Genomic DNA, 13,644 nt, shown 5'->3' on the forward strand with positions numbered 1-13,644 from the left:
CCGGGACTCCTAATGACATATGGATGGAATATTAATTAATTAAAAAAACAATAATAATTATTATTATTAGTATTTTTTTAATTTTATTTTTATTTTATTTTCAGCACCGGCTTATTCGATTTTCTGGTTCCGCCACTGGGTATTCCCATGTGGAATGGAATGATCATTCCTAATGAAATGGTGATTCCTAAGGAAAAAATTTACCAAGCAAAGGAATGGAACGAAGGTAGGAATGTCATTCCATCCCATTCCATCATACCAAGCATGGTCTTAGTTTTGTTGAAAATGAATGCATCACTTGTGGCTGAAATTTAAGCAGAGATAGAGCTTACTAGAGACAAAATGTGGTTCTGAATATTGTGTTGTTTAATGTACGACGATCACCTATGTGCACGGGGGATCTTTGTTGCGCCTGCAAATCCGGCTACTTCATTATACCCCGAGGCTTGATCAGTTGCCAAACGGCACCGTTTCTACTTTCTCGAGCCAGTTTTTTGCACAACGGATTTGGAAGATTGAAAGATCAGACTCGATTATGTAACCAAACTTACGTATATTTGTGGGCCTTCATTTGCGGCTTGTCGTGGGTGTGATTATTTTGTCAGCCCCAAATAAAATCCACAATGCCCATGTTTGGCCTGCTTAATTTGCCGCATGTGTTGCCACTTTTTTACCTTTTCTATTTTCAGTTTTATTTAAATATATAAAATTGAAAATTTAGGATAAAAGTAATTACAGAAATGGTTTGGCCAAGAATAGTTAAAAACTGATTGAATCGAAACCAAATAAATCTTTTTAATGGAGTAGTACATTTTAATTGAATAATTCAAAACACAACCTCACAAAAATTAATGTATACTACTAGTGTAAAACAGATGTGAATAAAGATAATAATAGGAAGAGTTGCTTTTTTCCGGTCCACCACATAAGTGTGATAAACAGTGGCATTAATTAATATTTAAGACAGTAATTATAGAAGAAGAGGAAGCGTGAAATAAAAACATTGGTGGGGCTAATTTCGTTATTAATGATGACTACTACAAAATAATCATTCCTACTTTTGTTGACACATGAATTTGTGGCCTCACCAAACTGCCACCTTAATTCACCTTTCCTTTTAATCCACGCCATCCTTTTTCATTTTATTTGGTTTTTTCCATTTCAAAATTACGTATCAAGTAATGAAAAGTCACTATTTGCTCCGGCCGCAAAATTACCTCAATGTTGCTAAAATTATGCAATCCCATATGCGGTGGAATGATTTGTTACAACATGCAACATATCGAGTTCAAATTACATTAACTTGTCACAAAAAAATTAGTAAGTATGTCATATTCCTTCATCCCATCTAAGCTAAGGTATTTCTTTTTAGCACAAGTAATGAATAAATGAATTAGTAATTAAGTAGAACGAAAAAAGTGTTGAAATAAAATAGATAATAAAATAAAGGATAAAAGTCTAAGAAAAAGTTAAATAAATAATTATTGTGAAACTTATAGTAGTATACATATGAATGCACATATAAACACAAACAAGTACGCCTAAAATACTCACAACCCACTAAAGACGGTTTATTGGAATGATTAATTATAAAATTATCATTAATTCTATGCAACTAATGGTAATTTTATAATTAATCCAGAACTGAAATGTACTGTACTTGGCTGGAGTATTAAATAAGGGGCCAACCTGAAAATAGAAAATAAAAATATGTTATGGATACACTTAAGTTATGCATGTGTAGTTAATGCTCAAGTTTGCATTACCAGTCGTGTTACAGTTTTAGTTATGGTAAGCAATATGAATGAAACAAATGACCAGATATAAATATATGAAAAAGGTGTAAAGAGTGAAAATTAATACTACTACAACTAAGTAAAACTAGTATTTTGACTTTCTAGAATGACGGTGGTTGATGGATCGGTCGACCTTCAGCTAAATCTGTCATTACATGGAACTACACATTTATATAACGTATTCATAAATTCCATTATATATCCATATCTATAGATAACCACTATCATACTTCTTCTATTTTTTTCCCTGATGCAACTGAGCCATCCTGGACTTCAACCAGAGACGTCGCCCGTGAAGTAAATCATCGCACATACGGTCCAATCAATTGGGACTTGGGAGAGAATTTGATAAAATTTTGTATTTTAGACACTATTACTGTCTAGTTAAGAATTATGTACCGTATAATTTTTCTTATCAAAAGTACCTCGTGCAGATTTATAATTGATTTCATATGGCAGTTTGTTAACTTATACCAATAATATATCTATAGATATAGGGAGTGTTCGGTTGGCAAGACTAAATCTCAAGATTAAATATGTACGAGTATCATGTTTGGTTCATAAGATTAACCCCCTCAACTTAATCCTAGATGGATAGTCTCATGATAATTAGTCATAACCTCTCCCCTCCAACTAAAATAATCTCACAACTTAATCCTAGATGGATAGTCTCATGATTATTAGTTATGACAACCGAACGCCAAAATAGTATATAGATGAGGATTAAACAGGACGTCGCTATAACATTAAATCGAAGCCTTTAACATGATTCACAGCATTTCGCTGGAGTTGGGTGCGATTTATGTTACGTTCCCATCAATCATGCACGTTAGTTTCTCTGTCACTTTAATTTCCACAGCTGTCCACAAAATTACCCTTTTTTCTTCAAATAAAGATCACTTTTCACAAAAGGCATGTCCATGGTTTTAAACCAGATGATGATATCCAACTTCTAATTCTAAATTACTACTCCTACTCCTACTATTAGTATTTATAATTAAAACAGCTGCATCATATTTAGTCAAAAATAAAATTAATACTGTAGAAATGATGAAAGAAATAGCTAAATTAGCAAAAGGTGTCGGTTATTGAGGGCGCAATCATCAATTAATTTTAAAAATGATTAAACAGAAGGTGGTAAATTGCTGTCTAAGCATAGTAGTACAATATTCTTTTTCTCAATCGTGATTTTTTAAGTACTACTCCCTCCGTTCCATGTTAATAGAGTCAATTTTCTATTTTGGTAAGTTTCAATTAATTGAGTCATTTCTATTTTTGGTAAAATATAATTTTTTCTTTTACTTTATTCTTTTTTATTTTATTCTCTCATATTTTTTGCACCATTCATTTAACACATTATTCTTAAACCTCGTGCTAAAAAAAATACCTCTATTAATAAAGAATGGAGGGGGTAATATATTACTAATGCTTGTAATTTGAAAGCCAATTATAGCCGGACCCGAGAGTCTAATAACTCATTGAATTGCAGTAACAGAAATAGGCCCACAAACGCGGTGGGCCGTTGCTCATGTCGTCCGTACATGCATTATTTTTGTTTTGGTTTTAATATGATGTGAGCTTTATTACTCCTACTTTCTTCCTCTTATTAAAAATATTATTCACAATTTAGATGATGCATTAAAATTATTCCATTTAAATTTGTTAACCATTTTTTCTTTAGCAAATGAAAATAAATAAATATGTTAATTTAAAAATACTAAATTCATTACTCCATATAAAAGTGCCCTCTTTTATTTTTTATATACAAATTCCTCTAAACGTATGTACAGTTGGATGGTTTTAAATCTGTATCCTCCTATTCCTATAGGCTATATATACAAACATACATGGATCTTGGCTTGTCTCCTCATTTTAGCCTTCACTCCCAGGTGCGCACGTTAGCCACCGCATTTCCCTTCAAAATGGCTCCCAACATACTAATGTTTAGCGTCCTCATCTGCATTGGAGTCGCCGCCGTCAGCGCCCAATCGCCGGCCAATTCTCCTACTGCCACCCCTGCTCCGCCCACTCCCACCGCTAGTCCAACACCACCGCCAGCCTCCGCGCCTGCTGCTACTCCGGTCGCCGCTCCTCCTCCACCGGCTGCACCTACGCCGGCTCCGGTTGCTTCCCCTCCAGCTTCGGTTCCAGCTCCGGCTCCATCACCATCGCAAACAAGCCCTCCGGCTCCGCCAACGGGAGCTCCGGGACCTAGTATCCCAGGGCTCTCCCCGGCTCCATCCGCCACAGATCAGGTTCGTTTCACCATTTACTTCATCTCTATATGCTATGGCTATTCTACCGTTCATTTCTTACATCACTAAAATGATAGCAGTAGTATTAATTAATTAATTAATTAATTAATTGTGTTTTAAATTGGGAAAACACACACGCGGACGCGGGTGTACAAATTCATAGTAGTAGTTGATATTCTCCAATACTTAATTTTGTTGTTGTTGTCTCTTTATATTTGTGGTTATAAGATTTGTCTAAACACACGTTAAAAAACACACCACCTAATACTTACCTGATCCAGCATTTCCAGCCATTTACGCTAAACTCAAATTCATTTTAAGGTAAATGTCACAATAAATATGATTTTACTCCAACCATTTACACTAAACTCAAACTTAGAAGAATATGCTCTTTTCACTCGCAAAAATTGAAAAACTTTTGAATTTGGATTTGGTTTAGTGTAAACCTAAATACAAGTATTTTTTTTCCAAAAACAACAAATGAAAATAATTTTGGAGTACTATTGAAGCTAAGTATCTATCCCATTTTAGATTTTAATATACCCTTGGAGATGGTCTTAGTCCAAGTTGACTAATGGTAGGAAGAGTTTACTAACTTATGCTGCATATTTTATTTTAATTAAAACTACATAAATGCCACATTTTTACAAATAAATCTGAACGGTAGCGAACAAAATCCTAAAAAAAAATACTTTTTAAAAAAATACTTTAATTAAAATTTATAAAATATTGCTACTATTAAAAAAAATTATTTATATTCTTAAAAAATTGTTATTATATATTAAAAATATAAATATGAAATTTTTTTGGTTTAAAGAAAAAAAACAAACCGAAAATCCTAATTTTGAAGATAAATAAATTAAATTTGAAATTAAAAAATTTCGGATCAAATTTAACATTTTGATTATTTAGAAAACGGATAATTTTGGTTGCACCTGATTTATTTAATGGCTTGAAAATTGATATGGCAGAGCGGAGCAAATACAGTGCAGATGATCTATGGCGGCGCTCTTTTTGGGTGGGCTTTGATGTTTTTGTTGGCTTAGATTACTCTGTTTGGGCCTTTTCCCGTGTTTGCATTTGCAGCCCATATTTATATATTATTGTAATTTTATGTATTTGCTGGTATTTAGGTGATAGCATTGTTTGTTGAGATTTTTGGATGTACCTTTGATTTTATATATTGATTTGTTGGATTCTTTTTTATATTCACGGAGCCATATTTTTACCATAACAATCCCTAGGAAAAGAAAAAAATTATCACATAAATTCAAGTTTTATAAATTAATAATACTATTACTCCCTCCGTTTCAGATAGTTTGTATCACTTTGATCGGACACGAGTTTTAAGAAATGTAATGAAAAGTGAGTTGAAAAAGTTAGTGGAATGTGGATCCTACTTTTATATATTAGTTTTATAATAAAATTTGAATAGAAATGAATAAGTGGAATATAAGACCCATAAAAAATGAAATGGAATAAATTATGTGAGACAGATCAAAATGGAAAAATAAGATAAACTATCTGGGATGGAGAGAGTATTTTATAACGACAATGGTAAATTGCTTTGACACGTATCCTGTCACACTCGCAAAAAAATAGTACACGATAAAAACCAAGTTACTCTGCAGAATTGTTGGGCCTTCTTAAACTAAAACATCCTTTTACCTATTTTGTTATATCATCCGTCTATAGCCCAGAACCACTAAAATTGAAACCTCAATTTCGTAGTTGGGCCTTCTTAAACTAAAACATCTTTTTACTTATTTTGTTATATCATCCGTCTAATAGCCCAGAACCACTAAAAATGAAACCTCAATTTCGTAGTACTATATTAAATTATCCCCTTTTACTTTATTATCTCTTCATCTCTCTTCCTTTTTCATTTCCTACTTTATTCTTCCTTTACTTAACTTATAGTAGTATAACACAATTTTTCTTAAATCGTATGTCGAAAATAAATGCATCCACTATTATGGAACGAAGGGAGTTCATGTTAAATCTTAATCCTGATTAGTTAATTTAAACTCGGAATAAATTATCGAATTATAATAAATTAATAAAGTCGAATTGGGGATTGATGGAGACCTTCTTAACTAAGGTGTTACTTACTGCATCCACATATACGAATTTCGTTTTTACCATTATTCTTACCTTAAAAAGATCCAATTAAGTACAACCATTTAATTCCTGAGAGATGCAAGAAAAAATATATTTTCATAAACTTCAGCATTACATATAAATCGGCTAGCATTCATCTGTGCACTCATCAAAGACAAAGAAAGAAATTTTGAGCAATAAAAAAAAAAAATAGTGTGTCTGAAAATAGAAATGGTAGAGTCGGATAGGTCGTGTAATAAATAGGTGATGCTTGCAATGCATGAATAGATTTTTATGGGAATAAAATGATAAAATGACAATGAAAAGAAAAAATATACACACTAATAGTAGATATGTATAAGCATGAAACGTCGTAGGAATCAATGAGTCAAAAATATTACTCCCTCCGTCTCAAGGTATTCGAACAACTTTCTTTTTTGGGATGTCCCAACATATTAGACTCGTTTCATTTTTTAGCAAAAAGCATCTATCTTATTTTATTCTCCACCCACTTTTCTCTCTCTTCTCTCTCCTACTATTTCCCTCTCTCATACTTTACTCTCTCCACTTTAACTATTTAAATATCAATTCCTTAAATCATGTGCCCAAAAGAAGTGAGTCTAATACTCCGGGACGGAGGGAGTAATACTTATGTGTTTCTACTGCCTCTTTCCCTCTCGGCTTTCTCTCTCAATTTGCTAAAGGTTTTGCAATTTGGGAATTATGTGTTTGCAGATTGTGAGGGTGATGAGAATGAGTATACAATGGATATTATAAGGCAAAATCGGAGAATTTAATCAAGTGATTAAATGGAATTGATTGGGATTAATACCCAATTATAGATATTAAGGGGTATTTAGTAGCTGCATTTAATTGAGATTAAATCTCCATGATTAGGATTTAATTTGGTGCTTTTATTTTCGCAGGTAACGGCTAGAGAGTGTGATGTCTTAAAAATGGTAATCGAGAGAGGTGTAGGTAGATTGGTAATGCATATTTGGAAGAAGTAGATAGGAAAAAATTGTTTGTATATTTTCTTGTTGTTTTAGATGTCTTATTCCCCTAGTATTTATCGGGAAATATGAGACCTTCAAAGTACATCAATAAATACATTCTTTGGAACTTTACAACACTTAGGGACTCCACCACCAATAAGTTCTAGTAACTCATAATACAATAAGTAGTGGGTGACCATTAATTACTTGTTTTTCCAACACTCCCTCTCAAGTTGAGCAACGGTATCTCCGATGCTTAACTTGCCAAGAAATTCTTTGAAGACTTTAGGACTCAGTGTCTTGGTCAACATGTCTGCAAGTTGCTCCTCAGATCGAACGAATGGGAATTCAACAATACCACTATCAAGTTTCTCTTTGATGAAGTGACGATCGACTTCAACATGTTTAGTTCGGTCATGTTGAACCGAGTTTTCTGAAATGCTAATGGCTGCTTTATTGTCACAAAAAAGTTGACTTTTCCGTGTAGGTGGAAAGCCAATTTTTGTTAACAACCTCCTAAGCCAAAGTATCTCCATCAAGTTACTTCTTATACCTCGAAGTTCAGCTTCAGCACTGGATAAAGCGACAACTTTTTGCTTCTTGCTTCTCCAAGTGACTAAATTACCCCCAACAAAGGTGAAATATTTGCCTGTAGATTTTTCTGTCGACAGGGTTGCTTGCCCAATCAGCATCTGTGTACCCATCAATTTCCAACTCTTCTTTTTTTTTTTTCCTAAGAAAACACCATAACTGACTGTTCCCTTCAAATATCTAACAATCCTCATGGCAGCATCCATATGGTCTTCTTGAGGGTGATGCATAAACTGACTAATCACTCCAACTGCATATGTGATGTCGGGTCTAGTGTGAGAGAGATAGATTAGTTTTCCTACTAACCGTTGGTATTTTTCTCGGTTTGTAGACTTAGCTCCATCCACAATCTTCAATCCATGATTTGATGCCATTGGGGTTTCAGCGGGCTTGCAGTCCAATAATCATGTTTCGGCGAGTAAGTCGAGAACATACTTTTTCTGCCTTAGGAATATTCTGTGCTTGGATCTCAACACCTCTATTCCTAGAAAGTACTTTAAAGCTTCCAAGTCCTTCATCTCAAACTCCTTGAACAGGCTTTCCTTCAGATTTTGGATTTCTTCAGCGTCATCTCCTGTGATGATCATGTCATCCACATAGATGACCAAACATGTTATTTTGTCGTTCCTCTTCTTTAGGAACAGTGTGTGATCAGAATGGCTTTATTTAAAGCCATGTGTGAACATAGCCTGGCAAAACCTTCCAAACCATACTCTTGACGATTGTTTTAACCCGTAAAGGGTTTTCCTTAATCTACAAACTTGACCATTTCTGAATTCTGCCTCACATCCTTGGGGAACCTCCATGTAGACTTCTTTATCTTTTTCAAGCTCTCCATGAAGAAAAGCATTCGTAACATCAAACTGATATAAAGGCCATTCCTTACATGCTGCAACAGATAGAAGAGTTCTTACTGTGTTTAGTTTGGCTACAGGGGAGAACGTTTCTTCATAGTCTACTCCATACACTTGAGTGTATCCTTTAGCCACCAATCTTGCCTTATATCTCTCGATTGAACCATCTGCACACCTTTTTATGGTGAAGATCCAGCAGCACCCTACTGGCTTCTTTCCTGGAGGTAGAGTGCATTTTTCCCATGTACCATTCTTGATTAAGGCATCAATTTCCTTCTTCATGGCGTCCCTCCAGTGTTTGTGTTTCATTGCCATCTCGAAGGATTGTGGAATCTCTTCTTCTTCTTCTTCATAGAGTGCTGCTTCAAATGCCATTGCCATTTCAGTAAGGTGTCCCAATGTCAGATTTGATATAGAGTGACGAGACTTTGATCCTTTCCATTCTGGCGAATATCATCGCAGAGGAATACCCCTTGTGCTTCTGTGGGGTAGTTTGTACTGCCCCGTGTCTTGTTCTGTAACAGGCTTATCTGTATTGCTCCTGTCACTGTTAGTGGTTTCAGGTGAAGTACCAATATCGGGCTCAGAAGTGTTTACCTCATGATTCAAAGACTAGTCGGATAGCTCGGCAGTGTCCTAAAGCTGCATGTTCTGTTCCTGAGATTCATACTGTCCGGTGGTACTGCTAACTTTCCCTGTTGGACTGACTTCTGAGACATGATTTTGGTTAGGCACCTCAGTTTGGTTTGTCTCTCCCTCCCCCTGAATGGTGTCTCCCCAAAGAGGTAGTCAATTTAGTGCGTCACAACTCGAGGTTTCTTTCTCACTCACCCTCTCCCCCTGACCGCTAGATTGGCTATAGAAGTATTCACTCTCAATAAAATAATAATTCATAGTAGTGTACATGTGTTTGGTCGAAGGATCGTATCATCGGTACCCTTTCTGATTTTTCCCATACCCCAAGAAGACACACTTAACTACACAAGGTGAGAATATATCACGATCATGTTTGGGAATGTGAACAAACACGGTACAACCGAAGACTTTGGGGTCAAGGTGTAGGGATGATGGGACCGAGTTTTGGGAAGAGAAGATATCTATTGGAGTTTTGAAGTTAAAGATTCATGTGGGAAGTCGATTCAAAAGGTAAACAGTAGTGGCGATAACTTCTGGCCAAAAAGACTTGGGGATGTTAGACTCGAGTAAGAAGGCTCGTGTGATTTCAAGAATGTACCGATTTTTCCACTCGGCGACCCCATTTTGTTCTAGTGTATAGGCACAAGAGGTTTGATGGACAAGACTCTTTTCTTTACAGAAAGATTGCATCCTAGAGTTCACATATTCCCTCCCATTATCGGATCTTAGGATTTGAATTTTGGACTTATACTGGGTTTGGACAAGACAATAGTACTCAGAAAATTTTTCAAAGACTTTTGATTTTGTTTTTAATAAATAAACCCAAGTCATGCGAGAAAAATCATCAATAAACAATAGGAAATATCGAAAACCTTGTCCACCAGTAACCGGGGCAGGGCCCCATACATCAGAGTAAACTAACGCAAAAGGAGACTTTTCTCTAGTGTTGTTCAATTTGAAGGAATGTCGATGACTCTTTGCCAAAATACAGGTTTCACAACTCAAGACATACGAAGAAGACACTAACTCAGGGAATAATAGGTGAAGATATCCTATAGATGGGTGCCCTAACCGATGATGCACGAGCCAAATTTGTTTGTCGGTGAGTCTGTGGGTTAGCATCGCAGTACTCCGTTGGGCTATCTCATCTACATAATACAGTCCATGCCGCTCAGTGCCACGTCCAACTATCGTCCCCGTCTTGATATCCTGTAACATACAAGAACGAGGTTGCATCAACAATTTGCAGTGTAGGTCGTTGGTAACATGACTGATAGAAAAAAGCTTATGAGATAACGAAGGCACATAAAGACAGTTTGACAGGTGGAGGGTTGATGAAATAATAATGGTTCCCGCCCCCTTTACTTGTGCAAGATCCCCATTGGCTGTTTGGACAAAGGTTTTTTGGATTGGGAAATATCAAGGAAATCTGACTTATTAAAGGACATGGTGTCGGTTGCTCCATAGTAAAAAATCCAATGGTGATTTTTTGGCTCTAAATTTGAGGTTAAGGAACATGCCAACACTTGAAATTTGTTTGTGCAGTGGATGGAAGGCTGAAATTGGAGGTTATGGGTTTTATCGCAATTTCCAATACTGTGAGGCAAGGGTTTTGTAATTTTGGGAAAACTGGGGTATGAATATCCCTTCCCCAATCAGAAACCCTAGCCGCCTCTACCGAAACCCCCACTCGCACCACCACCCTTCGCCGCCGGTCCATTCGCCGGAACCCTAGCCACCGGTATACCTGTTTTACCTTCATTTCATGTTCTGGCAATGGATAGGGAGGCTTTCGCGGTGTTATTCTCTATGTCTCCATCGTTGGTACCACCGTCTCTACCGCTGCCTGTTGACGTGGAGTTGTTTCCGGCGAGGGCTCCAGTCACCGTGCTGGGAACGCTGACGCTGCCCGCCGCCAAGCTCTCGGTGAAGGTGACTCGGTTTCCCATTGCTACGGTTGCTGCAGCTCCTCCTCCGCCGCCTCCGCCGCGATTCCGATTCTACCTTGCTCGTTTCATTTCTTCCCACCAATCGGGATAGCCGTGGAGATGGAAACATGTATCACAGGTGTGTTTCTTCCCTCCACAGTGTGTGCATGTTAATTTGTTCCTGTCTTCTTCTGGTTTTCGATCTGATGAACGGTGTGTTGAGGGTCGAAAAACCAGCACCGGAGCTGAGGGTGGTCGATTTCGATCTGATGGTCGGCTTCGGTCGAATGCTCCAAGTCCAGTAGCGATTCCAGTTTGTTCTTGTTCGGGTTTGAGGACTTTCTCATTCACAGCTTCTCTCTGTACCATTCCATACGCCTTCTGGACAGATGGTAAGGGATCCTGATTTAAGATCTCTCGTCTGATTTTGTCGTGTTTTTCGTCCAGTGCCCACGCGAACTGATAAAGCCGGTGCCTTTGAGTAACTTTTTTGTATTTGTCGATGCTCTTCGGGCTTTCCATAGGATTGGGGTCTTTGGCATCAATTGAGATCCATAAATCTTGGAACTTATTCCAGAGATCTTCTAGACTCATCTCCCCCTGCTTCATGGTCATTGCTTGTCGATGTAGATCGGGCACTTGGAACGGATCTGCTCCACTTCCATATGTGAGTTCCAGGCCTTCCCATAGGTCTTTGGCGGTCATGTATTGTGACACTTGATTCACTAAACTAGATTCAAGGTTCTTTATGATCCAGTTAAAGCAGCAGTGATCCCGTTGTTGCCATTTTGAGTAGCTGGGATCGTCAGTGAGGGGGGGTTCTGAACCTCCAGCAATGTGAGAAGTCAGCCCCTTTCCTCCGATGCCTCTTTCCATCAGATTAGCCCAAATGGGATAATTATCACCATTGAATTTTTCCTCCAGGTGTATTTCTCCTAGAGACTCCAGTTGATATTGTGGTTGTTTTGGAGAATTTTCTGACTTGTTTTCTGATGTCTTTCCAGATTTATTCATGAACTTCATGAATTCGGCAAATTGTGCCGCAAAATCTGCCATGGTTTCGGTTGAGGTGGGTTTTGAATTTTCTGTGTCAGAATCTGACATTGTTTGGTTTTGGTGTTTTTGCAGGTAGAAAGGCCGAGAAGGGTATGGTTGGGACTATGATGACATTGCTCTGAGTCCCCACACCTTTAGAACTTGCTCTGATACCATCTTAAAGATGGTAAGCAAGAGAGGTGTAGGCATATTTGGAAGAAGTAGATAGGAAAAAACTACTTGTATATTTTCTTATTGTTTTAGATGTCTTATTCCCCTAGTATTTATAGGGAAATATGAGACCTTCCAACTACATCAATAAATACATTCTTTGGAACTTTACAACACTTAGGGACTCCACCACCAATAAGTTCTAGGAACTCATAATACAATAAGTAGTGGGCGACCATTAATTACTTGTTTTTCCAACATGATAGAATTTCTGGAAGTTTTTCGCTGACGAAAGTTTCACTACAAGGAGCAGATTGGAGAATAACATCACGTTGGGGAACCTGTCGTAAAGAAAAGAAATAAGGATTGGGCTCAAACACATCTCCCAAATTTTATTTAATTGTTTGGACTTTGCCCAGGATTATGTGATTTATTTATTTGTTCGACTTTTATTCACATGGCCAAGCCAATTTGTAATATAATTGGACTCTATATTTATTTGAGAAGCCCAAATATTTACTTTACTTTTCGCATATCTTCTTATTAATTAAAGTTCATTGGAAAACTTTAATTAATCAAACAGTATTACACCCTAGCAACACGTAAACCTCATTTAAATAAATTCTCTAAGTAGCCGTCACAAATATTTTTCCCATGAAATGCCTTGTTACCAATATTCAATATCTTTCATCAATTAGTGTAACAAAGGGGTAATTTGATTTTGCTCAAAATAATGGAAATAACTTGAATATAATCAGAGTATCATCTCGACCATTACATAAACTCGATCAATAATATGTGATTTCAATGGAAAACTATTTTAGCGGAAGCATTCAAGAGCGAATGACATCATGTACGGAGACACAATGCATTCAGTCACCATTCTATCAAAGAACATACTCCGTCTCTGCTCAACACCGTTCATCATCATCAATGCTCAATTTGCACATTTTTAAAACACATGCAGGGTTGAGTACTTGATGTAGTTAGTGAACACAAGCCAAATACATTTTCATAAAATTGTTATGTCAAGCCATTACTAAGTGAGCTCGGGATTTTATCTTAAAAAGGCCCGAGTACATTAAAATCATTTCATTTCATAAAATAGGATCAATCGACTGATCTTTAAGTTTTTCCATAAAGTACCATTTCATTTAATCAAAATCATAAACCTTTGACTGATCCTTGAGTTCTTTGAAAAACTGTCATATTTGTTCTTTCTGGTGTCGTGAAGGTAGCCACCTTCCAAAGTCACAAAACAATAACCGGTCAACCCGCTCGAT

General features: G+C 36.7%; 2 protein-coding genes across 2 annotated transcripts; one reads left to right on the forward strand and one right to left on the reverse strand.

Annotated features, from left to right (window-relative positions):
- The first annotated feature begins 3,569 nt into the window (after window positions 1-3,569).
- LOC125193444 (uncharacterized) lies at window positions 3,570-5,257 on the forward strand. Its single transcript, XM_048091232.2, has 2 exons — window positions 3,570-4,051; window positions 5,023-5,257. The coding sequence occupies exons 1-2, from the start codon at window positions 3,644-3,646 to the stop codon at window positions 5,095-5,097; spliced, it is 483 nt and encodes a 160-aa protein (XP_047947189.1). The 5' UTR covers window positions 3,570-3,643; the 3' UTR covers window positions 5,098-5,257.
- A 5,970-nt stretch (window positions 5,258-11,227) lies between these two features.
- Window positions 11,228-12,211, reverse strand: LOC148927423 (uncharacterized). Its single transcript, XM_089056586.1, has one exon. The coding sequence runs from the start codon at window positions 12,209-12,211 to the stop codon at window positions 11,228-11,230; it is 984 nt and encodes a 327-aa protein (XP_088912712.1).
- Between the last annotated feature and the right edge of the window lie 1,433 nt (window positions 12,212-13,644).

This window comes from Salvia hispanica, chromosome 4 (genome assembly GCF_029641045.1).
Source record: "Salvia hispanica isolate PSC_SH4W2 chromosome 4, Shi_PSC_v1, whole genome shotgun sequence".
Taxonomy (NCBI): Eukaryota; Viridiplantae; Streptophyta; class Magnoliopsida; order Lamiales; family Lamiaceae; genus Salvia; species Salvia hispanica.

Bases quoted from the DNA above. Each gene is read 5' to 3' on its own strand.
- LOC148927423 (XM_089056586.1), bottom strand. From the start codon at position 12,211: ATGGCAGATTTTGCGGCACAATTTGCCGAATTCATGAAGTTCATGAAT.
- LOC125193444 (XM_048091232.2), top strand. From the start codon at position 3,644: ATGGATCTTGGCTTGTCTCCTCATTTTAGCCTTCACTCCCAGGTGCGC. The intron at 4,052-5,022 runs GTTCGTTTCACC...TTGATATGGCAG, and splicing joins CTCCATCCGCCACAGATCAG to AGCGGAGCAAATACAGTGCA.